At 48.8% G+C, this 25000-nt stretch overlaps 1 protein-coding gene across 2 annotated transcripts in view; it reads left to right on the top strand.

Annotated features, from left to right (window-relative positions):
• vwa8 (von Willebrand factor A domain containing 8) overlaps window positions 1–22056 on the top strand; it is a 64640-nt gene extending 42584 nt beyond the window's left edge. The window contains exons 38-45 of one of the 2 annotated variants that reach the window (XM_030343605.1): window positions 6681–6789; window positions 7360–7516; window positions 11132–11240; window positions 13975–14100; window positions 15793–15951; window positions 17405–17503; window positions 18314–18552; window positions 20537–22056. In XM_030343605.1, coding sequence (XP_030199465.1) covers window positions 6681–6789; window positions 7360–7516; window positions 11132–11240; window positions 13975–14100; window positions 15793–15951; window positions 17405–17503; window positions 18314–18552; window positions 20537–20645 — 1107 coding nt within the window. In that variant the 3' untranslated portion in view covers window positions 20646–22056. Of the gene's footprint in view, window positions 1–6680; window positions 6790–7359; window positions 7517–11131; window positions 11241–13974; window positions 14101–15562; window positions 15615–15792; window positions 15952–17404; window positions 17504–18313; window positions 18553–20536 lie in introns of those variants that run through there. The other variant, XM_030343606.1, reaches the window with a different exon arrangement.
• Window positions 22057–25000: the final 2944 nt, after the last annotated feature.

Raw genomic sequence — 25000 nt, 5'->3', positions numbered from 1 at the left:
ACTCCCACACGGCTAAACACCCTCATTGGTCAGCCGGCCTTCGATGAGGGCACCTTGAACCCGCGCTATAGGTCGGGCCGGAGACAGAGCAGGCCCTGTGTGTTTCTTGTTAGCCCTCCGCAAACAGCAGCACCTCTCCTTTACCATGGCCTTCACCTTGGCCAGTGCCATACCCCTTCTCTGCAGCCCCTACAAGTGAGCCATCGCTGTCCACACAACGGGCCTCTGAGAGGTGCAACCTGTGCACATATGCTACAATACTCTGCCTCTTGCCAAATACCACATTTTTTAGGGGATTGAAGGCAGGGCAACGTGGAATGGTTCCATCGTAGCAAGTTTTTCGGTTAAAGATTTACACTGGCAGCCGCGTCTCACGGTGCAAAGTGTTCAGACTGCAGACTTTTATCACCGCGTCTGGTAGATTGGTGAGCTGGACAAGGACAAAGGATCACATTCCACAGCTCTGGTGGGGGCACATTAGGACGTGCGTGCACGGCCAAGTATGCACACGCACTTACACACACACACACACACACACACACACACACACACACACACACACACACACACACACACACACACACACACACACACACACACACACACACACACACAAGCACCATCACAGACACCATCAAATAAACATGCTTACACCCTAAGCACTCACACACGGGCATGCACGCACACACACATGGCCACTGTCGTATACACAAATACACATCCAGTAGATGCACCATAATCAACAACACACACAGACACATGAGACTAACCTGGTTAAATAAAGGATATAATAACAGACACCATGTACACACATACACACTAATCACACACACATACACACCGCACAGACCCCTTGAACACGTCGGCGTGTAATTTGCCCACAAGACACACACTGAATGTAATAATAAAACGTGATGAAAAGCAATTAAGGAGCACGGAGCTCCTGATTTCCCATGACCCAGGATGTGATAGATGAGTCACTCAATGACCCCTTGGTGGCCTTATTCCTGTATATAGTTCAGAACGTCCACACAATGGCCGTTTTGTACTCGCCTGCATGCGTGTAAGGGGGGAGGATGTGCGTGTATGCATGTACATGTCTGTGTGTTTGTGGGTGGGTGTGGGTATTTGTTAGTGTGGGTGGTTGTACAAAGATTCATTGAAACATGTTTGGGTGAAAAATCAACACCTATTAATACATATCCCTGCTTCCTTGGACAGGACACACACTTACGGTATTGTGTGTTCCTGTATGATTTTGTGTGTGCGTGTGTGTGTGTGTGTTTATATTTGTGTCTTTGCTTGTGTGTGACTTGAGTAAAAGACATTGAGCTCCCTTAATCTTGAGTTTGAGGCACTCAATCGAGCCTTCTCATCTATCCTGAGCCTCTGCTGCTGCTCCATTACAACGACACGACAACCGGCGACATCACCTATCAACGCATTACACATTACACATAAACGCACACACAAACTAACACATGCACACACACAAACACACTCGTCCCCCAATCGGCCACACATATATTGACAAACGCACACACACACACACACACACACACACACACACACACACACACACACACACACACACACACACACACACACACACACACACACACAATCTCTCTCTCTCTCTCTCTCTCTCTCTCTCTCTCTCTCTCTCTCTCTCTCTCTCTCTCACTCTCTCTCTCTCTCTCTCTCTCTCTCTCTCTCTCTCTCTCACTTAGTCATTCACTCACTCACTCACTAACTCTCTCTCTCTCAGTAACACACACACACACACTTAGAGTGTCCATCAGTCAGCTCCTTGGTTAAGCAGCCCGTCATAGGGTGGTGGGGGGGGGTGGGGGGAGGCTTGTACAGGTTGCGGGTTGGTACAGGCACTGTCCTGTCACTCCGCACCACGCAGCTCTGTACATACAATACACTGTTCTGTTATGTTTTCAATAGTGCTGTTCCACCCCCTTCCCTTAGTCCCATGCCTGTCTACTGGAGCAACCAAATCAGTAGAGAGGCTACCACAACAAAGGCACACCTACGCACACACACACAAGCACACACACGCACACACATGCACTCAGGGACACAAACAAGCAAAAATCCATAGATACACACACACACACACACACACACACACACACGCACATACACACACACACACATGGACACATATTGAATTATTCTCGTGCTCAGACATAGATCCCGGGCCGTTAATCTTGGTTCTGTCTCGAGGCGCCTAAGTGGAGAATCAGAGCGTTTAACGAGCCTATTACTCCTTCACGCCAACCATAGACCATGGACCATGGAATAGCAAGACAGCTGTGTGTGTGTGTGTGGGTGGGTGGGTGTGTGGGCTTGACGGATGCACAGATTTCCACAGAACATTAAGATGAAAACCACTCCTTTTTTTTAAGCTTTATTACGCTCTTTCTTCATCTCACCCTCCCTTTCTTTCTTTCTTTCTTTCTTTTGTAATTTATTTCTGTCTCCAGGAGATCTACAGGGCTCACTGATGTAGTCAGGCCTCAATGATGTCGTCAGGCCTTACGGTCTGCCAGTGTATTCCGCTGTTTGTGTGTGAAAGAGAGAGTCTGAGAATTCAAAGTGCTGTAGGTAAGGTTCTAGGGCGTGAGAGAAAATAGGGAGTGAGAGAAAATAGCAAGATGTAGAAAATAAACAACCCTCAAAAATATCCAATCCCCCTCTGCTCCCTTTGCTCCCTTAAAACTCCACTACTGAGAGCGGTTTAATTCAGGCACCTTTGATTGACAGGTGAGGTGGATAGCGTGGGCCAAACAGGGGACGGTCTATCATTTAAATTGTCCCATACGGAGGTAGGTGTGCGCTCAACTAGAACAGAAATTCTCGCAGAGCATTTCAAACACTTATATCTTACAGATGGCAATGGCTATTACACTAAAATAGATCCTACATAATTTACTCACTGCACCTTTAATGCGAGTGCATATGCCAGTAATAGACGGTTTGTTGGTCAAATCCACCACAATGTATTTCTACATTGATTTGGTAATACATTTCAGCAGTGGGCAATTGTTTTATCTTGCAGTTGGTCAAGCACCCAGAGATGATGAGTATAGCAACTATAGGAAGTGGTAGCAACCCATTACTGGGTAACTGTGACAGTCAGAAGAGATGTCCCAACCGTCACCACTCTATTCATCTTAGCCGACCACATATGAAAGAAATCCGACCTACCAAGTCATTCAGTGACTCACTGTGATTCCCACCGCTGTGACACCCCTAACGGGGAACACTGTTAATACTGTGTTGGTGACGGTGACCATGGTAACATGAGAAGACACACAAACTCAAGGGCCGGTCCAGCTTGTCTCATGCTTTTCCGGAACACACGGCTACCGATCAGACACTTTAGTCCGGCCTCTCACCGGGTCTGGGAACACTAAACCCAGCCCCTCACACACTCACCATTATGTAACCCATCCCCAAATACTGTGTTGCTCAGGCTCTGCGCGAGGCCCCGGTATGCCTCCATGCAGCCGGGAGGGCCGACCCCAGAATAGAAACCTTCCCATTCAACGTCTGGTGATGACGTGCGTGCGACCGTCAGCGAGCTATGTCTAGCCCAGTGTAAGCCTTTGAAGACCCTTAGTCGTGCATTACATCCATCTATCTGTGCACACCTTTCCTTACATGGCGCAGGTATGCGTGTGAGGTGAGCCCCTCGGTTATTTCCTTCCCGTGGGATGCGTCACGCAGGTATGGAAGTGTAATGGGAGCAGGGCCACGGAGCAGAGGTGAGGCCTTTAAAGTGTGCAGTGACGTCCGTCGGTGACTTCTGACCCCGTACAACCCGGGCACCGTGACACGTGGCTCTCTCTCTGGTTACCGAGGGGTTAACACTGTTAACACGCTTGGACACACAGGTCTCATACATACAAACACACAGTCAACTTGGATCCAGCAGTCCTACTAGATTATGGCAAAACCTCTGGGGGGGAGATGGCACAGAGCCTGCGACGGAAACCAGAAACTGTAATTGGCCTAAGAGCTTTGTCCTGTTTTTTTGGTCCAGCAACGTGATTGGTTGGAAAAAAATATGAAGCGAAGGAAACGGAACCAAGATTTTGCCTTTTCTGCAATCAGAATATTAATTATTAGCCATACATGAGGAAGTCATAGACAACAATGACTGTGTGTGTGTGTGTGTGTGTGTGTGTGTGTGTGTGTGTGTGTGTGTGTGTGTGTGTGTGTGTGTGTGTGTGTGTGTGTGTGTGTGTGTGTGTGTGTGTGTGTGTGTGTGTGTGTGTTCCAGCTGTGTCAATGGGGGGCTTTGTCATGTTGGTTTTGTCGCTGACTAAATGTAAACGAAGACCTTCATTCTTCATCCTAATTGGCGAACGGCCGGCAGAGGCAGACACCAAAAGTGTCGGCCTGTATGTAGGTGCGTGCTTGTGTGTGTGTAGATGTGTGTTGTGCTCACTAGCAATAGTTTAAGTATTGTTTTGTTATCAGGTCTCTCTTGCAAAATAGATGCAATGAGGCAAAGCTGCATTAATAAAGTTTAAATAAAACAATAATAATCTTATCATCAAAACATGCAATGAGGTCAAACACCTGTATTTACAGATAAGTACCAGCTAGATCTTCAGGCGAGCAGCAAAAAACTGTCGACAGAGGCTTTGTAACCTCTGTCAGTATAATCCACTCGTAATCCCTATCTCCCTCCTAATCTAAACTAAGTAGAAATCTCTGCTGGCTCAGCACTTGTCCAGCTCCTGTGTAAACAGAAAGAGAGAGAGAGGGAGAGATTTAATGAAGACTTAATGAAGATTTAACTACATTGAACTAAATGTATATTAGTCCATAGCATTACCCTACAGCTGTGTGTGTGTGTGTGTGTGTGTGTGTGTGTGTGTGTGTGTGTGTGTGTGTGTGTGTGTGTGTGTGTGTGTGTGTGTGTGTGTGTGTGTGTGTGTGTGCATGTGTGTGTGCGCGTGTGTGTGCAGCAGAGGGAGTGGTCTCAGTGTCTCCTGCTGCTGGCAGATAAGTCTCCGTTCCAACAGCCTTTTACCATGATGCAGTCAAAACACTGTCTGCTAGCCTTTATCCATGATGCAGTCAGAACACTGTCGGCAAGCCTTTATCCATGATGCAGTCAGAACAATGTATGCTGGTCTTTTACCATGATGCAGTCAGAACACTGTCTGCTAGCCTGTTACCATGATGCAGTCAGAACACTGTGTTCCAGTCTGTTACCATGATGCAGTCAGAACACTGTGTGCCAGTCTTTACCATGATGCAGTCAGAATACTGTCTGCCAGCCTTAACCATGATGCAGGCAGAACAGTGTCTGCCATCCTTTTACCATGATGCAGGCAGAACACAGTCAAACAACGGCGACACCAGATCTATGGATTTGGTGTTGCCCAACTCCCTTGCGCCATCACATGACACCCCCTCCTTTCAATTCCTATGTAAGACTATACGTCACAGCAGGGAATACTACACACACACACACCTTTACATGCACACACTCACACGCACACACGCACACACACTCACAGTCTCCCTCTTTCTCTCGCTCTACTTTCTCTACACTCCCGTTACTCTCTCTCTACCCTCTTTACTCCCTCTCCTCCACACACCCTCTATGCTTCATGCCAGACTCTGGCCAACTGCCTGTTCTTCGTGTGAGCCAGCGTGCTGATCTTGGCTTAGAGGAGGCTTCTGTGTGTGTGTGTGCGTGTGTGTCTGTGCGTCTGTGTATGTGTGTGTGAGAGAAAGAGATTAACCACGGCAACCCTCCTATTACCCCTGGACCTCTCTCTCTGACTCACTCACTGTTTTCCATGGTGGTCTCCCCCACATCTGATAGAGGTCCTGTACTGGAAGGACTGTAGGGGGTGCATTGAGGAGGGAACACTGGGGAAACTGTGTGTGTGTGTGTGTGTGTGTGTGTGTGTGTGTGTGTGTGTGTGTGTGTGTGTGTGTGTGTGTGTGTGTGTGTGTGTGTGTGTGTGTGTGTGTGAGAGTGTACGTGTATGTCTGTACGTGTATGTCTGTGTGTGCGTGTGTGACGACAAGAAGATGAACAAAGGCAACCCATGAGATACTTTTTGTTATAAATGGTGGTCTTCAGTTTGAATTTGGCGTTCCTGGGAAGCATGCTTTGTTCTGTGGGAACAAAAGATCACCTCCAGGAGCCGGAGTGGAGGCCAGGGTCACAGGACCAGGCTGTAATCTGATATGCACACACACAGATGATAAGCATCGGGGGGTTTGCGGAGGGGGAGGCATAAGCAGGAAACATTTAGTCCCAACTGTGTATTCATCCATTGTTTGAATCCCATTTCATCATAACCCCTCCCCCCATTCTCTCTCTCTCTCTCTATTCCAAGGGATTCAAGGGCAAGAAAAACGTACATTTACATTGCCTAAGCACCAAAAGTCAAGTGGCATACAACTAGGATACAAGATATTTAGACTAAATACTTTTTCTAAAAGTACAATATTTAGCTAAATTAAATGTGTCAAAGCAGTCAAGTTAATCAGACTACTCACTCTTTCTCTCTCCCTCTCTCTCTCTCTCTCTCTCTCTCTCTCTCTCTCTCTCTCTCTCTCTCTCTCTCTCTCTCTCTCTCTCTCGCTCTCTCTCTCTCTCGCTCTCTCTCGCTCTCTCTCGCTCTCTCTCTCAGATAACGGTCCAGAGGGACAGTGGTCTGGATGTCAGCGGCCCCAAACATGGAAAGATTGACGCCAAGAACGCTCCCCACGTGGGGGGGAACCAGTGGGCCGGGGGCACTGGTGGGTACCTGTGGCTTTTGTGGGTAAAGGTTGTTTCCGTGAAAATAGGGGCGGCTGTATGCAGTTGAAATACAAAAATGACAATCACACCATTACATGTGGAATCAGAATCAGTGTATGAGCCAAGTAGGCGTCAACGTACAAAGAATTTTCCGGTGCACTGATTCTTGGGACATGTGAACCTGTCGTTGAATCATCACTTCTTTGTCCTCTCCACACTTCTTCCTCCTTCACATCTTCCTTCTCCCCCTCCACCTTCTCCTCAACCTCTACCCTCTCCTCCTCCACCCTCTCCTCCTCCATTTTCTCCTCAACCTCCACCCTCTCCTCCTCCACTTTCACCTCAACCTCCACCCTCTCTTCCTCCCACCCTCTCTTCCTCCACTTTCACCTCAACCTCCACCCTCTCTTCCTCCCACCCTCTCTTCCTCCACTTTCACCTCAACCTCCACCCTCTCTTCCTCCCACCCTCTCCTCCTCCACTTTCACCTGAACCTCCACCCTCTCCTCCTCCACCTTCCCTCCACCTTCTCTTCTCTTCCCTCTCTTCTCTCTCTCGTCTTCCTGCAGGAGGCAGAGACACGGCGGGCCTGGGGGGCAAGGGGGGTCCCTACCGGCTGGACGCCGGCCACAAGGTGCACCAGCTGTCCCAGGCCGAGAAGGACTCCGTGCCCGAGGACGTGCGCAAGGCGGCGCGCGAGATGGGCGAGAAGGCCTTCAAGGACAGGTGGGCCTGGCCGACCAATCACAGCACAGTAGCGCCCTCCCTAACCTCTCACTCTAAAACAGGCAGCATGCTTCTTGTGGAAAATAAATCTGCGTGAAATGACGTTATTGCGGAGAATATGAACCACCGCATACCTTCTTTTCGACACTTCTTGCTCCGCCAGGATTCCATTACTTCTAGAGATCGCCGCAGGTGATGGCAATGAGAACAATGTGTGTGATTAGTTTATAAGTCAAGGCGGGCGTGAGTGTAAACATCAGACATAGACTTATTCCAAGACCCAGGTGTGCATGACTTCTTGGCTACATGGACACAAATATGCGGAACTCCTATTGCCGTGTGTTGGACCATCTGCCAGAGTCATCCATAACAGCGAGTGTGCTTGGCTGCGTTGGACTAACTCATCGGACAGTGCAGTGGCAGTGAAATCCAAATACCTGGCAGTCACCTCACACTGTTAACAGAACCCTTCTCCCTGGATGACCCCTTCTTAGAGCTCGGGCCCCAGAGGTCGGGGGGCAGGGGACCCCTAGTGTAACCCTAACCCAGGTGTGGGGAGAGGGACCGGCCTCTCCGCTCCTCGTGGTGTTGAGCCTGTGGAGGTGTGCAGATGTGTCGGGGATAGGTTGGCACCTTATTCTAAAAAAAAATGCATCCTCCTCCTCCTCTGGAGTCCTTTCCTCTGCACCGACTGTCTGAAACTGCGATCTGAATAATGCGGAACAGGTGTGTGTCAATGCGTGTGTGTGTGTGTGTGTGTATGTGGGTTTGTCTGTGTGTGTGTGTGTGTGTGTGTGTGTGTGTGTGTGTGTGTGTGTGTGTGTGTGTGTGTGTGTGTGTGTGTGTGTGTCAGAGTGTGTGTGTGCGCTGGTATGTGCGCGCCCTCATGTATGCGTCACTTCGTGTGTGTGTGTGTGTGTGTGTGTGTGTGTGTGTTCCAGGCGGCTGGGGGTGGAGAGGGCATCCCTTTCAACAGCTCCCACCATGAAGGCTTTCTCTGTTCAAACAGTCGCTCTTCTCTTCACTAGCTCCTCTCCGTTTTCCACTGGCCGTCTCCCCCCTCTCTCTTCTCTCCCTCCTCCTCCTCCTCTCCTAAACGTTCCCATGTACCGTCCTGCAACACTGAGTGCTTTCACATTGACCTGGCAGCTGCCCTTCTCATCTCCCTTTCATTATCTGTCTCCACACTTCATCTCTGCTCGCCCTATCTCTTTCTCTCTCTCTCCCGCTCGCTCATTCAGTTTCCTTATCTCTCTCTCTCTCCTCCATATCTGCCTCTCTCCTCTGTGCCCTCCACCCCAAACGCTCACTCACAACAACTGCTCAACTGTCTCTCCTCCCCTCTTGCAGCCGTTCCTTCTTTCTGTCGTTCAACATCACCCACCAAACACGTTCTACATCAACAAACAAACGGCAAAATCAGTCTGTCCGTCCGTCCGTCCGCCCGCCTGCCTGTCTGTCTGTGTGTCTGTCTGAGTTGAGCTCCAGAGGCTGACTCCGTTCTGTAGCTACATGCAGAGATGTGGTTCTGCTTCCAGGTATCTGTCAGCCTCTCCCCCCTGACAGGTCAGACAAGGCACCCGGCAGGCACGTTCTGCTCGGTGTCAGTCTCTCTGTCCGTGGTACAGATCTTTACTTTGCTTAAGGGGATGGTGTCATTCACATCGTAAATTTCCGATAAACGCACCCACACTCACACACACAGACACACATGGACACAGACAGTCGCACGCATTCACACTGCAGACATCTCCTACAAAATAACATTCGTTCTCACACACACACACAACGCACACTCACTCACACACACAGACACATATGGACACAGACGCATTCACACTGCAGACATCTCCTACAAAGTAACATTCCTTCTCGCACACACATAACGCGCACTCACTCACACATTCTGTCTGGGTCTCTGCTGGTGAAGGCTTTGGTTCTGCTTCTGTTCCTAACTTGGTCCAGACGCCAGCTTTCACTTCACCGAATCTGGACATGAACACTTCTCATTCAGGCCAAGCTCTATGTCTCTGTCTCCTTGTCCGTCTCTCTCTGTTGTCTCTCTGTCCATCTCTCTCTCTCTCACTCTCTCTCTATCTCTTTCGCTCTCGCTCTCTGCCTCTGTCTCCTGGAACTGAAAGTCCTGGAATCTTTCGAAAAAGAATGGTCTTGGTAGCTGTCCAGTCCCTTTTCTCTCACACACACACACACACACACACACAGACACACACACACACACACACACACACACACACATAGAGGAATTTCAGAAAGTCACATTACTAGGCTGGCCTTTGTAAGTGGAGTTGATGTAGTAAGAATGAGAAAAATGTGTGAATGAAAAGGTGCACGACTGCCATCATTATCATAAGACTTCACTCTATATATTAATATTTAATACTATAACTATGATCAAAGTTTATTGTGACTAATACCATGGTTGCTAGCTATTCAACTCACATTGTAGTACTTAATCATTGAGGCGGATGTACAGTTACATTGAACCATTGAAAAATAAATACAAAATGTATTCCTCACAGCAGAGTTGACAAGTTGTTGGTGTCTCTACTGAACTGTGAATAAACCCACAGCCACCTGTTAGACAGCGGCAAGATTATACGTGTGTTTGTGTGTGTGTGTGTGTGTGTGTGTGTGTGTGTGTGTGTGTGTGTGTGTGTGTGTGTGTGTGTGTGTGTGTGTGTGTGTGTGTGCTATGTCAGTATGCCTGATTGCATGGCTGATAAAGGTGCAGTCTACATATCCAACCCTTATCACTCTGTTCCCTGCTACAGTCACGCAAGTACACCACACACACTCACTCACACACACACGCAGGCACAGGCATACAGATGCTGGCCTGCTTCATGTCATGACACATCCATCCCATAATCCCACTGTAGATTACTTTGCTCCTTCTATACCTTGGCCTCGCCATGCTGCTTTTGTCACCAAAGGCAAACACCTGGGGACAACACACACACACACTAACACACACACACACACACACACACACACACACACACACACACACACACACACACACACACACACACACACACACACACACACACACACACACGCAGGCACAAACACACACACACACACACACACACATTTATTGGTGTCACTGGTTCATTTATTTTAACAACACAAACCCGATCTCTCTTTGGTGTAGCAGGTCTTTCTTCTACCGTTATTTTATAGATTAATGCTTTGTGTGTTTGTAAGTGAGTGTGTCTGTGTTTGCATGTGTGTGTCTTTGTGTGGTTGTGTGGGGGAGAGATGGTGAACGTAGCAAAAAGACGGATGGTAATCACACATGGGATTATAAACATTATTTTACCTTGGGACCGACACCTGTGTATCTCTCGCTCTCACACCCACAGACACACACACACACACACACACACACCCACGCCTTGTTCTTTCACAGGTGTCCTGAGTTCCTGGAAAAAAAATCCCTCCTTTTCTTTCAATCTTTTCGTCTGTCTGTCTTTCAAATTCAAACCAAGACAGTAAAGTCAAATGCATAGATCTTTTTTATGATTCTCTCTTTCTCTTCTTCCCTCCCTCTCGCTAACTCTCACTCTCTCTCTCTCCCCCTCACTCTCCCAGGTTGAAGGAGATCAATATGAGTGAGTACGATGCCACCTCATACGAACGCTTCTCACTGGCGGTGAGAAGACAAGTGCAGTCCCTCCGAATCATCCTCGACAGCCTACAGGTGTGTGTGTGTGTGTGTGTGTGTGTGTGTGTGTGTGTGTGTGTGTGTGTGTGTGTGTGTGTGTGTGTGTGTATGTGTGTGTGTGTGTGTGTGTGTGTGTGTGTGTGTGTGTGTGTGTGTACAGAGCCCACCAGGCCTCAGTCTATTATCCCCTCGTCCAGGTGTGAGGCTGCCATGTTTACTGCAGGCGCACGTGAGGGTGTGGGAGTGTACGTGCACCAACCGGGTTGTTAATATACACGTGTGTGTGTGTGTGTGTGTGTGTGTCTCTCTTTCAGAGAGAGAGAGAACGAAGAGATAAAGGACTAGACAAACTCAAAGTCAATCATTGTGTTTTTGAATAATGATAAATTACACGTTGAATGAGGAAAGTCACTCTCAATGGCTGGCAAAGTCTAATTGAGATTCAAAGTCACGCATTAGACATACAAAGATGTGAGCAATACTCAATTTTCTTCAAAGTTTATGCTTAAATCAATGAGAAGCATTCTGCAGCTGTGCGCATTTCTTGCTCTAAAATAATAATAATAATTAGAATGGACTGAGAGGTTATGGCCCAGAGAAGACTGGAGAAATGTCTCCAGCTGACATAAAGGACCCATCTGGACTCCGCTGGACAGTACAATCTGTCCTGACATCTCAACCCGGATTATTAAACAACAATGGGTTCAACTTAAAACCACTCCCTACGCATTACTCAGGGGGGGGGGGGGGGGCTCTGTCCCCCATGGAGCCACATGATTGGCTGAACACTGAATAAATGTCCCTGGGTTCTGGGTGTGGTTGTTTAGTAGGCAGGATGTGATGTCCTCCAATTGCCAATTTGTGTGTGTGTGCCTCTGTGTGTGTCTGTGTGTTTGTATGGAAAATAATGCTGCATGTCAATATGATTACAGAGCCCACCAGGCCTCAGTCTATTATCCCCTCGTCCAGGTGTGAGGCTGCCATGTTTACTGCAGGCGCACGTGAGGGTGTGGGAGTGTACGTGCACCAACCGGGTTGTTAATATCCGTGTGTGTGTGTGTGTGTGTGTGTGTGTGTGTGAGTACGATGCCCCTCGTTCAGTACACGTGCTTGTGTGTACATGCTCGTGTTCTCCATCCAGGTGTTCAACAATGCCCCACTTGGCTCTAAGCCCGAGCGCACGGCTAGCGCCATCACTTACCCAGCGACACCGCCCCCCCCCCCCCCCGGCACGCCCCCCTTTCGACACGGAGCGGGATTACAGCGCTCGTAGCGGGCTAAACACTCCTTAAATCATGTCGTCGTCGCCCCCCCCTCCCCCCGGACTGTTTTGAACTTCAACTCACGTAGTGTACTCACACGCGAAGGCACCCATTCACCCACACCACCAGTCACGCAGCAGACGCACCATAACAAAACAAGCACACATCGTAGTCGGGAGGTGAAGTGCCGCTCCGGGTTTGTTCCATCCAGCGGTCCGCCCTCCATCCCCCGGGGGAAATCCTGCTCACTGTTTATCCTTCGACCACAGCCTGGGTTGCCAGATACAAACACGGGACTCCCCCTAAGCCGTTTAAAGAAAGAGCCTTTTACCATGCTGCTAGTTATGTATCGATGGCACCATTTCCACGCATCCCGATTCGTGGAAAGAGGGATCCCTCTGTCTGCATTCCTTCTCAAGGTTGAGCATTTAGGGAGTTTTTTTCTTGCTCTTTTGGGAGCTATGGTTAGGCGAGGGGCATAACATGTGGCCTGTTAAGCAAGAGGCTGTAACTGTTATGAAGTGCTATGCAAATGCAAATGTGGTTGACTGGACTTGGCTTTAAAGTGGAGCTTCTCCTATCTATATATGCACTGTATCTCTGACTGTCAACCTTTTGATAAATTCTTACTTAGGTTAGCATTTCTGCAGCAGTGTGTGTGTATGTGTTTATGTCTTTGTTTACGTGTGCTTGTTTTTACTCGGTAGATGTACTACTTATAATCCTCCCTAACTGTGACCTCAGCAGTGACATCATGATCGTATCTCTCTCACACACACACACACACATACACACACACACACACACACACACACACACACACACACACATACACACAGACCCATACACAAAGATCCTCCTACAAGTGCGCACTGCGAACGTGCCTGGGAAGTAGGACCATTGTTTCAGCTGTCACCGCGCTGGGAAGTGCTCGTGACACATTTGTACATTGTGTGGTAGTTTGTTTATTTGTGTGTGTGTGTGTGTGTGTGTGTGTATTTGAAAAATATCAGTGACCTGTGTTCTCTGGTATGTAAACGTGCGTCATGTTTAGTTAAAAATCAAGCACTGGAATGGCGTCGTCAGTGTCGTGTCCTACCGGAATACAGGCGTCCAGAGTGGGGATTTATTTATTATCCACTGAGGTGAGGGAACCCTAAATGGGCTCTGGTTTGAGTCCTGTCCGTACTTCCAGGAAGGGTCAATAGAAAAGTGGAATGTAGGGCAATTCCTACCTTATATATGTCTAACCCTAAACAGCTCGAGGCCTCGGCACTACGGGGCCCCTTCCAGGGCCCCATCCAGGTCTTCCCCACGCCATAGGGTTTGGCTTCCTGCTTTACTTTGGTCCTCTGCTGTTGAAAGGGAAATTGAGAAAGTGGTGCCCTGATGGGTTCACGTGTGTCTTTTGTCAGCCATTGTGCCGGCCGACCGCAGGTCATGTATATTGATGTATTTTCACGACTGTGGATTGCGTGTGTGTCTGTGTTTTTGTGTGTGCGGGCCAGGCCAAGGGAAAGGAGCGGCAGTGGTTGAAGAACCAGGCACTGGGAGAACTGGACGACGCCAAGATCATAGACGGACTGACGGGGGAGAAGGCCATATACAAACGCAGGGCAGAGCTGGACCCTGAGGTAGGTGTGTGTGTGCGTGTGTGTGTGTGTGTGTGTGTGTGTGTGTGTGTTTGTGTGCGTGTGGCGCACATGTGTGTCTCCAAAATGATGTATACATAAGATGAAAGGTCCTTGAAGGTTTTCTTTTAAGGATAACCCTTTAACTCTTTTTTGGAGCCCCACCTTTGCATTACTGTGACCTTGTCGGTCAGAAGGCACATTGTAGTGGTTGTTTCGACACAAACATACACCGACACACACTATGGACACGGTTCCCACAATTATCGTATACGCTCGCACACTCACACCCAAACCAAAGTATTCATGTCGTGTTGTTGCTACCTCATTTAGCTCAGCGCCTTGCATACTTTTGGTTTTGCTCTGAAATCTAAAATGGTCCACAGAGGTATAATTACATTGCGTTCCTACAATCCTGGTCTCAGACACTCTGGACACCGGGGAATATAATGAATCACAATCAAATCTACGTCCCGCGCCAGCTGTGGTTAATTGTTGCCAGGATTTATTGATCAGATCATTCATTCTTACACGCTCTCCTTTTTCTTTATTGATTAATATGGACGGTGATGAAGTCCTTTCAATCCTTCCAAGCCCAAAGGCACTGTGGTCAAACCCAAATGTTCACAGCACACCTGTAGGCAATCCTTGAGCAATATCCCATAACCCCTACCTGCCTGTTAACCTCTTGAGTTCCGCCCCTTCTTTGAGACCTTCCACCTCGAAGGTGTCTAAATATATCATATTATATAACTTATAACTCGCAGTACCTGTGATGACCACATTCGTGAGACCACAGAAATACCTCCTCCCCCCGTCATAGTTAAGAGGTGAAATAGGTAGCCTTTTTCTGAAATGACTTGAACCTATCACATATTGTAGGCCACTGTGGGAGTGTCTGTGTGGATGATTGTTGGTGTAAGCAGCCTCCCCTGGCCCTGAGTCAGACGGACTGGACTCTGGAGCTCGGTGAGACTGCACAACCCTGCACGTTGAGCAACCAGTGAGCACAGCTTAAACCGGCTGTCACCACACACACTCGGGAGAGATCTCCTGCATGGCAGCGTGGATCACCATCGTCATTTATCATAATCTTGAAACGTAACAATAAACCGCCTTCCAACAGCACCATCATGCATCCTTGTGTGGAGGAGCTCAGTAAAACTCACATAGGTGGAGGTTGGCAGCCTCCTAGGATTCCAATGCTTAAAGGTGACACACTATGCCACCCGGTGTGAGTGTGATTAGCCGTTACAAGCCCTTTTGAGAATCCGCCTCTTCTCACGTCACAAATGGGCGGGGGCCTTCTAGATGAGCAAAGTTTGGTACAGTCCACTGGGTTGGCTGGTAGACTGATCTATCCAACACACATCTAGGTGGACACGCCTACTTGAGGTGTCAGAAGAGGCAGATAATATGGGACCTTTTAACCTGTGCCCACTGATTATTCAATGTGCAACAACAGGTGTGCAACCTCCCCCAGCTCCAGAGTCCATTCCGTCTGACTCGGGGGCCAGGTGAGGCTGCTTAAAGCCACCACACACACACACACACACACACACACACACACACACACACACACACACACACACACACACACACACACACACACACACACACACAGACACACAGACACACAGTCCCCCAGTGATGCTCTGACGTTTGCCCCCCTGTCTCCATGTCGGTGGCGTGCAGCTGGGTAGCCCTCAGCAGAAGCCCAAGCGACTCCGCGTGCTGGCGGACGTGTCGGGCAGCATGTACCGCTTCAACGGGCTGGACGGCCGGTTGGAGCGCTCCATGGAGGCGGTGTGCATGGTGATGGAGGCGCTGGAGAGCTACGAGCACAAGTTCAAGGTCAGCAGGGGAGTCTGGGACCCCCGGGGCGGGGGACGGGGGTACAGACCGAGGTGGCCATCAGCTGATTCCTTCCAATTGGGCTTTGTGTACCTTTGGTGGGAAACTGAATGAAGGAATGAGAAGGGAATTCCTTCATTGCGATCAACCGGTGTTTATAACGAACCGACACATGCAAGCGGATACGTACACACACGCACACCAACGGACACACACCCTTCATCGGGACCCAGGAATAGGGGAACGGGGAAAGACGCAGCAAAGCGATAAAGTAAAAATAAAGAAGGAGCATCGAGCCAGATCTGAAAGAGATCCGGACCGCGGAGCAGAAGAAGAAGAAGGATAAACATAGAGATGGGTGGAGGGAGAGAGATAGCTGTAAGGCGAGGCAAAGCTTGCATGGAGACAGACATCGTGGCCCCTGGGGGGGACGGGGACGCTGTGGCCACCAGTACTAGTGATCGGGATCAGTGTCACACACACACACACACACAAACACACACACACACACACACACACACACACACACACACAAGTGAATGTCAATCTTTCGTTTTTCAAAACGCTTGGATGCTTTCTCAACCTGTCCTATACGTAAATCTGAAAACTGGTTAGTCATGACAGGAAACACACTTTCCTTTGGATAAGTAAGTACCCACTCGCGCAAACACACACTTGTGCTCTTTGGGTTTATTGGAGCATGTGTATTGACATGTACACATGTAAAGCGATCTCCCCGGCAGAGATGGTGCTCCACATAACATGTGCATTAATTACATGACCTCCTTTATTAGGACACATTCAGGCCTTCCTCCCACCCTCTGGGCCAGACCCCTTTCACTAGAGTCACCCACGCGGGTCAGACGTTCACACGAGACACACCGTCGCGTACTTTAAACCCAGGCAACGGGTGACACACCTTGTCCGAAATAACCGCAATATAACTATTGCAGTGGCCACAGAAATAGCCCAAAAAAAGTTATTTTACAGCATGATGTAAGCTAGGTGGCTAGGAAGAGGCGCACAGGGTAGAATGTTAATCCACAACAAGGTGCCTGCAGGGGTTAACGAAGGCTCCCACTGGTGCCTGATGGTGTGGGGGTGGGAGGGTTGGCTCAGGGGTGGCGTCCTGGTGTCAACCCTTGTAATGTGGTCCAGTGTTGGCCGCTCCCCTCACATTCCAGTCTTCACCCCTCCTGAGTAAGTGGGGGGAGCATTGCATTGCGCTTCATTTAGCTTTTCTATTTTTTATCTTGCCTTTCAAAAGACCATAGTACACGTGTTCAGTTTCACATTCCTTTATAATGTTTATTTTTTTGTCCTGGGGGGATCTGGTGTCCAATCAAAGTCTTGGTGTGGGGGCATCAGAAGGCCCCTCGTTTGAAGCGCATTTTGTGATCTGTGTGATCTAATATATGACCTTGAGTTGACCTTTGACCTCTCCCTCCCTCAGTACGACATCGTGGGGCACTCGGGCGACGGCTGCGACATCGAGCTGGTCCGGGCCGACAAGGTGCCCAAGAACGACAAGGAGAGGCTGAAGGTTCTTAAGGTGTGGGTTAGCTGTCGTCGGTACACCCGGTCGGTCACATCGCATTGCCCTCATGTGTTCACTCATTCACCCACAGTGATTTTGCACACGTTTCAAAGCCATCGTCTCCTGACATTTTCATGCCAGTGGCTGGACTTGAATTAATACAGTATAACGTGGATCTTCAATCGCTTTCAATCATTTGGATCTTTTTATTTTTCCATTGGCTCTTTTTTATCTCTTGTTTATTTATTCATAAAAAATAAAAAATCATTGAGTCCTAAATTATTTATTTATGTAATCTAAACTTTAAACTTAAACCCCTTTATACCTCTCTCGCTCTCTCCCCCCGCTCTTTCTATCGTTCCCTTCTGTCTCTATCTCTATCGCTCTTTATTTCTCTCCTTCACTCAATCCCTCCCTCCCTTCCTACCTCTCTCCCTCCCTCCCCCTCCCTCCCTCTCTCTCCCTCCATCCCTACCTCTCCCTCTCTCTCTCCCTCCCTCCCTCCCCCTCCCTCTCTCCCTCCCTCCCTCCCTCTCTCTCCCTCCATCCCTACCTCTCCCTCTCTCTCTCTCTCCCTCCCTCCCCCTCCCTTCCTACCTCTCTCCCTCCCTCTCTCTCCCTCCATCCCTACCTCTCCCTCTCTCTCTCCCTCCCTCCCCCTCCCTTCCTACCTCTCTCCCTCCCCCTCCCTCCCTCCTATCTCCCTCCCCCTTCCTCTCTCCTATCTCCCTCCATCCCTCCCTCCCTCTCCCTCCATCCCTCCCTCCCTCTCCCTCCATCCCTCCCTCCCTCTCTCTCCCTCCCCCCTCCCTCCCCCTCCATCAGACCATGCACGCCCACGCCCAGTTCTGCATGAGCGGCGACTACACCCTGGAGGGCGCCCAGGCGGCGGTGCGGGAGCTGGCCCGGGAGGAGGCGGACGAGCGCTTCGTGGTGGTGCTGAGCGACGCCAACCTGGAGCGCTACGGCATCCAGCCGGAGCGCTTCGCCCAGGCCCTGACCTCCGACCCCGGGGTCAACGCCTTCGCCATCTTCATAGGCTCCCTGGGCGACCAGGCCGAGAGGTGAGATATCGGCGGGGCTGGTGGCCCAGAGGGTTGGTGTGTGTGTGTGTGTGTGTGTGTGTGTGTGTGTGTTTGTGTGTTTAGAGGTGACATTTTATAACAGGTGTGAGTGTGATTAGCCGTTACAAGCTGTTTTGGAAATCGGCTTCTTTTGACATCACAAGTGGGCACCTAGATGTGTGATGGCTAGATGAGTCTACCAGCCTACCCAGTGGACTGTAGCAAACGTTGCTCATCTATCCGTCATACATCTAGGTGGACACTGGACACGCCCACTTGTGATGTCAGAAGAGGCAGAATTTGAAAACGGGTTGTAATGTCTAATCACACTCACCCCTTGTGGTATAATATGGGACCTTTAAAGCAACGTTTCTGCGTTTGGGGGGAAAGGAAACATAGTTGTTCTCGGCTATTTCCCATGACGCATCACGCGAGTGCGGCAGTAGTCTCTCAGAGAAACAAAATAGTGGAACACAACAGGTTCCCCTTTAAGGGATTTGTTGAGTTTAATGGGGAGCAGAACACCTTTCGGACAATAAGGAAACAAGGTATTCAGTATAAGTAACAACAACACATGATCAGCTGCAGATGTGTGCCGTCGGGACACAGACACAGAGACAGGATCACGCTGAGACGATGACGAACAGAAAGAGACCCAATAACAAACCTAAGAAGAACTTGGTATAAGTGATGTAAACACTAAGTGCTGGAGGACAGGTTTTCAGTGGAAAACCGGCCATTCCGACTTGTTGTTCTCTGATATTGAAATGCCTGGCTGCTGAGGGCTGTTCCTCTTGTCGCAGCTAACCGGCAGCATGTGAGCACCACCGCAGTAAAGCAGGGCCCTGATCCGGTAAAACCGATTCCACTTAGAGCCGCTGAGACCCGCTCACGCCTCTTTTGTAAACGCCTTTGTAGTCCAATCCCAGTTTAAGTCCGAGGCTTCTGCAGCCAGGACAAAGAGGGGGTTAAGTACACCTTTCTTTATCCCCCTCCTCTCCTGCCTCGGGCCCTTAAGGGCCCCAGCCCACTGGGCGCTGGCGCTCCTCCGTGGTGGCCTGTTAGACCACGCGTGTCCTCATTCACAAGCTGAAAAGCTGAGTGGACTGGCCCCCTTAGAGATCGGAGCTGCAGAGTGATAAACCTCTGTGTGAGAGTGAGAGGGAGAGAGAGGGGGGGGAGGGGGAGAGAGCGGGGGGGAGAGAGGGGGGGTGGGAGAGAGAGAGGGGGAGAGAGAGAGAGAGAGGGAGAGGGGGGAGAGAGGGAGAGAGAGAGAGGGGGAGAGAGAGAGAGAGGGAGAGGGGGGAGAGAGGGAGATAGAGAGGGGGGGGGGAAGAGGGAGAGGGAGGGAGAGAGCGAGGTAACGAGAGGGGGAGAGGTAAAAATAGCGGGAGAAGAATGAAAAATGTGACCTTTTGAATGCTGCCGAAACCATTACAGTGTAACTACAGAGGCCAGGGATCGACACACATTAACCATGTATGATTTATGATTTTCAACACCACATGTTTAAACAGGGAATACACCGTTCACAATGACCTGCATGGAAAGAATATCTCTATATATATTGGATAAATATAGTTAAGTATGACGCAAGACAGCATCACCTCTACCTAGAAAGCACGCACCCAACCTCTGAATAGAAAGTAAAGACAGGTATCTTTTCCACAGTGGCAAGACTTAAGGGACCTCACAGATTGACATTTGATTAAAATGTGTACACTACAAACCGTCCCCAGTTATTGGTGAGGTCGTCGATGTTGGCCCCTGAGCTCCAAGTCAATGACAGACATTGTCCCCGTCCCCACTCTCTGCATGGACTCCTCTTTCCATGAGCACATGTTCTGCTGCGAGCCAGATCTGGTGCTGCACATAGCTTCTCTCTTTCTTCTCGCCCAGACAATATCTCATTGTCCACGTTCCTTTTTACTCCCGTACATTCTGTCCTAAAGGATTTTCTGTTTTGGGCTGTTTGTTTCTGCAGACTACAGAAGACCCTGCCGGCAGGAAGATCTTTCGTCGCCATGGACACCAAGCAGATCCCGCAGATCCTGCAGCAGATCTTCACCTCCACCATGTTGTCCAGTGCCTGAACCCGACACGGGGACACAAGGGCGCACACACACACACACAAATAAAAACACACAAGGATACACACAATCACAAACACCCACACACACACAAAAACGAGGCTGCCCGGCTTTAAAACACATTGAGAGAATATCTTGTGTGTCCCTCACCCACTCTCATTGTTCCAGGCCTCCAACCAAGAGGGGAAACAGTTGCTTTTCTCAACATCCATTCTAATGATCAGAGGGCTGATTGTAGCGGCAGAGAGAGGAGGAGGCCTGAACGTGCGCTGAGCGAGAAAACGTCAGCCGCTTGTTACGGGGGATGTTATGAAGACGCTACTATGACAAGGGCAGCGCTCTGAGCCACTGTCTTTAGTTTCAATAGAGAAGGGACAGGGTGGAAGGATGTCCGTTTAGGGAATGGGTGAGGGGGTGGGGTGAGAGAGGAAGTGAAACAGGCCGCTCCAGCTGGGTTATTTAGTTTTTGGACACTTCCTGTCAAATCCCCCCCCCCCCCCCCGGGTTTGAAACCAAAAGATTCCCGGTTCACAGAGAGGAGCGCTGTCACAGGGGTGCCACCTGACTCAGACTCAGACGGGCAGGCCAGCGTCCCCGTCGCTCCCCCCTGGAATGCTGGGATCGCGTCCTGGGGAATTTCCCACCTGACTGCACATGCTCAATATAGGCAGACGCCGTTTCACAACCCCCCCCCCTGTGGTGTGTGTGCTAGTGTCGGTGTGTGCGGTTGCCCACATGTGTGTGTGGGAGTGTGTGTGGGGGGGGGGGGGGGGGTGTTTGTGTGCGCTCTCTTCCACTCCTTCCCTGTCAACAAGCGCAGGCCTTTCCTTCCTGAGTGGAACCGTGACGCCGTGTGCTCGTCTCAGCCCTGCAGGGAATCTCAGCTCTGGTTTCTGTCGACCCCCCCCTTCTCTACCCCTACACACACACACACACACACACACACACACACACACAGACCTATATACCACCTACTGCGACAGCAATCGTCCACTATTGCGTTGCGAGGCAGATTTGGGTGAGGCGTTGTGTGAGGCGGCAGGGTCATGTCTGCCAGAGGTTTGCCTTCTCTCAGTGCCGCTCGTATCTAATGAAGAGGTCCGTGGGACGCCTCCGTCTGTGTGCCTGCAGAGTTCTCTTCCTTTATGGTGGGGAATGTTTTCCCACCCCTTTTGTATGTTTAAAAGCATAACAATTAGAAATTGAGCGTAATTTGTCATTCGGGGTATGTTTGTGAAGGAAAGAATCCTATTCTCCATTCTCCGTTTTAAACCATTCTGATATTTTGTTACATTTCTATTTTAGGGCATTCATCGTCTGACATTTATTTTGTTATTTAATTACCCTGTAATTATGTTTTTAATATGTACAAAACAATGAATAAAAATAAACAGTATACAAATGAAACAGAAAATATAACTAATTTCCTTTTTCCTAACTTTTTTAAGTCAATTTGTCATCATTTGCAAAGCACTATAAATCAATATACCTGGCTATTGTTTTATGGGCCTTCTGGTATAGCTTGGGATAGTAGGTATTATTAGTTAGTATTGTATCTATGGGCACGTATTATCATGGTGTAATGGTATTTACCATTGAAAATATCATTCCCCCCGTCTGATGTCATCACGTTAAAGTCAGAATCCTTTGCAACACTTATCACAGCCAATTCACACGGAACAACGCATTTCAGAATCACTCGACTGTTGTCATGGGTCATGTTTGTTGAGTACCTGTGTCATATCACATAGCCCGGGGGTGTGTGTGAAGGGGAACTGGAAGTGCCATTTTCTTGTGATAAAGTCCATTTACTAGAATCCACTCCAAGTTTATTCAAGGTAAAATCGACGTCAGCTTCCGACATTGTGGCTTGTTGCCCTCTGACCATTCTCTCTCTCTCTCTCTCTCTCTCTCTCTCTCTCTCTCTCTCTCTCTCTCTCTCTCTCTCTCTCTCTCTCTCTCTCTCTCTCTCTCTCTCTCTCTCTCTCTCTACCTCACTTTCTATCTCAGCATTTCTTGCTCTACCTCTCCCACTTCCTCTTCCTCTTGTGCATGTTTTGTTTTCGATTTTAGAGACCATTCTTCCTGTTTTATCCTCACGGTTATTTCCAATTTTTCTAGTACCGTGTCCAACGACCCTTCCTTTCAGCACCACGGTGTCTATAATCAAACCCACTCTGATTTTTTTATGACAGTCGTTTGGCCGTCCTGCTCAAGGGAGACATGCTCTGTTTGCTCACAACATATCTTCTATCTTTTATCCTTCCCCTTTACGACACGGTTCCACTTCCACACTGTGTGATCACCTCTGGAAATCGCAATTAAATGACCAATCTGAGTTTTGCTCACTCACAAAATAAATCCCAGTCACAAACACAAGCAGTGACAAACACACACACATGGCTGGTATCAACACCTGGTTCCGCTGTATGTATATTTCAATGAGATCATAAGAGGGAGAGAGATAAGACGTCTAGACACCGCAGTATTGTGGTTGCTCGTTCACTTAAATCTGTCACTGTGTTCGCTGACTCTCTTTGTGAGTCACTTGCTACTCTTTGTTCCTTGGTTGGAAAGGCCTGACCGGTATTTTTTTTACTGAATTGAGTAACAGGGATTCAATCTTTAAATAGAAACACAATGTCTGTGCAGGGTTAAGTTCCCCCTGTCTGATGTCATCACGTTTGAGTCAGAATCCATTGCGACACTTGTCACAGCCAATTCACACGAAATAACACACTTACACTCACATTTGAGTCAGAATCCATTGTGACACTTATCACAGCCAATTCACATGAAACAACACACTTTCACACTAACACACACAAGGTTTTTCTCTTTTTGTTTCTAGGGTGTTTTTAAAAAATGCAACCGCAATTGTGAAAAAAAACTGTGAAATATTGTACTTTTTCTATTTTGCAAGATAAAACAGTGTTTCATGACTCCAATAACTCCAATAAATCTAGATCTCCTTTGCTAATAAAGAAAATACATAAGATAATCTTTATTTTACAGTGGCATTGAAATAATGATTACATTTTTTTTATTGTCTTACCCTGACAAGCGCACACACACAGACACACCAACTGCAAACCTACAGCACACATAAAGGGAAGTGCCCTTTATGACCTTTGGTGTGGGGCTGTGATGCAGCGTGATTGAACCCCAGTGAGCGATTGATTAAGTTTGTGAGGGAATACATTTTTGTCCAGCAGTGTTTGTGGGGAAAGATTAGACACAGGAGGCTTCCATCTCACTGCCTGTCTCTCTCCAGATTCGGCCGATGGATGCTACTCTGTTGGAGTATGGCAACGAAGGAAGAGCCTCTACACTGGACATGTGCACGCCGTCTGTTTGTTTACATACTCAGGCATCCATCAGTATTGCGACCGCCCCTAAAGAAAAACCCTGTGTGTGTGTATGTGTGCTTTTATGAGTCTGGCTGCTTGTTTAAAACCCACACATTTAGACTTGTTGTTCAGACAGAGGCTTCGCCGCAAACGTCTGAACAGCAGCCAGAAATGTGTGGCGTTGTTTTTATAGGTAAATGCCCTGTGGGTGTGTGTGTGTTTGTGTGTGCGGGTGTGTTCTTGCGTGGGTGTGAGTCTGTGTGTGTGGGACTTTGCGATATTGATTAAGGAACACTATTAAAACCTCGGAATGCAAGAAGCTGTTAGGTAGGAGGAAGTTGTGATGTCATCCGGGTCCAACAGTCGGTGTTCTGTTCTTACCTGTACAAACATTACTCAACACAAATCGCTCCACAACCCCTCATCGCTACTACCGCTACATTCATAAAAACACGTTAGGCCCTATGTCTTTCATCTGCCTGAAATTAGCCTGTTGTGGTACAGCCTTGGGTGCAGCTTTGCCAGATTGATTTCCCGCCCAATTAGGCAACCCTGACTTGGTCGGGGAATCTGGCCCAATCTGGCAACACTGCTTGGGTGTCAGTTCATTACGGAACGGTCATTTAATAAAAGCGTGGGCGTGTGTACTTGTGTGTGTGCGTAAGTACACACGTTTGAGGGTGGGCCGCTCTGTGTCAAGATTTCCTGTTGAGAGAGAGACTTTTCTTTTTGGTGGCAGGCTGGCAGCAATAGATCCCTCTGATTTGTCAAAAAAACATGGAAAAAATAACCCCCCCCCACACACACACACACACACACACACACAGACACACACACACACACAGAAAACCGGACCACCTGACACCTGCCCATGTCAAGCTGTAATTGAGTTGTACATTTAATCATGAGGAGCCTCCTAAGGACGCCCTGCTGTTGACAGACAGACAGACAGACGGGCCGCCTGAGAGGATCTCGCGCACAAACGCTGACATGCAAGATATGTGGTGC

This window comes from Gadus morhua, chromosome 20 (assembly GCF_902167405.1).
Source record: "Gadus morhua chromosome 20, gadMor3.0, whole genome shotgun sequence".
Lineage (NCBI taxonomy): Eukaryota > Metazoa > Chordata > Actinopteri > Gadiformes > Gadidae > Gadus > Gadus morhua.
This window is presented reverse-complemented; position numbering and strand designations above follow the sequence as displayed.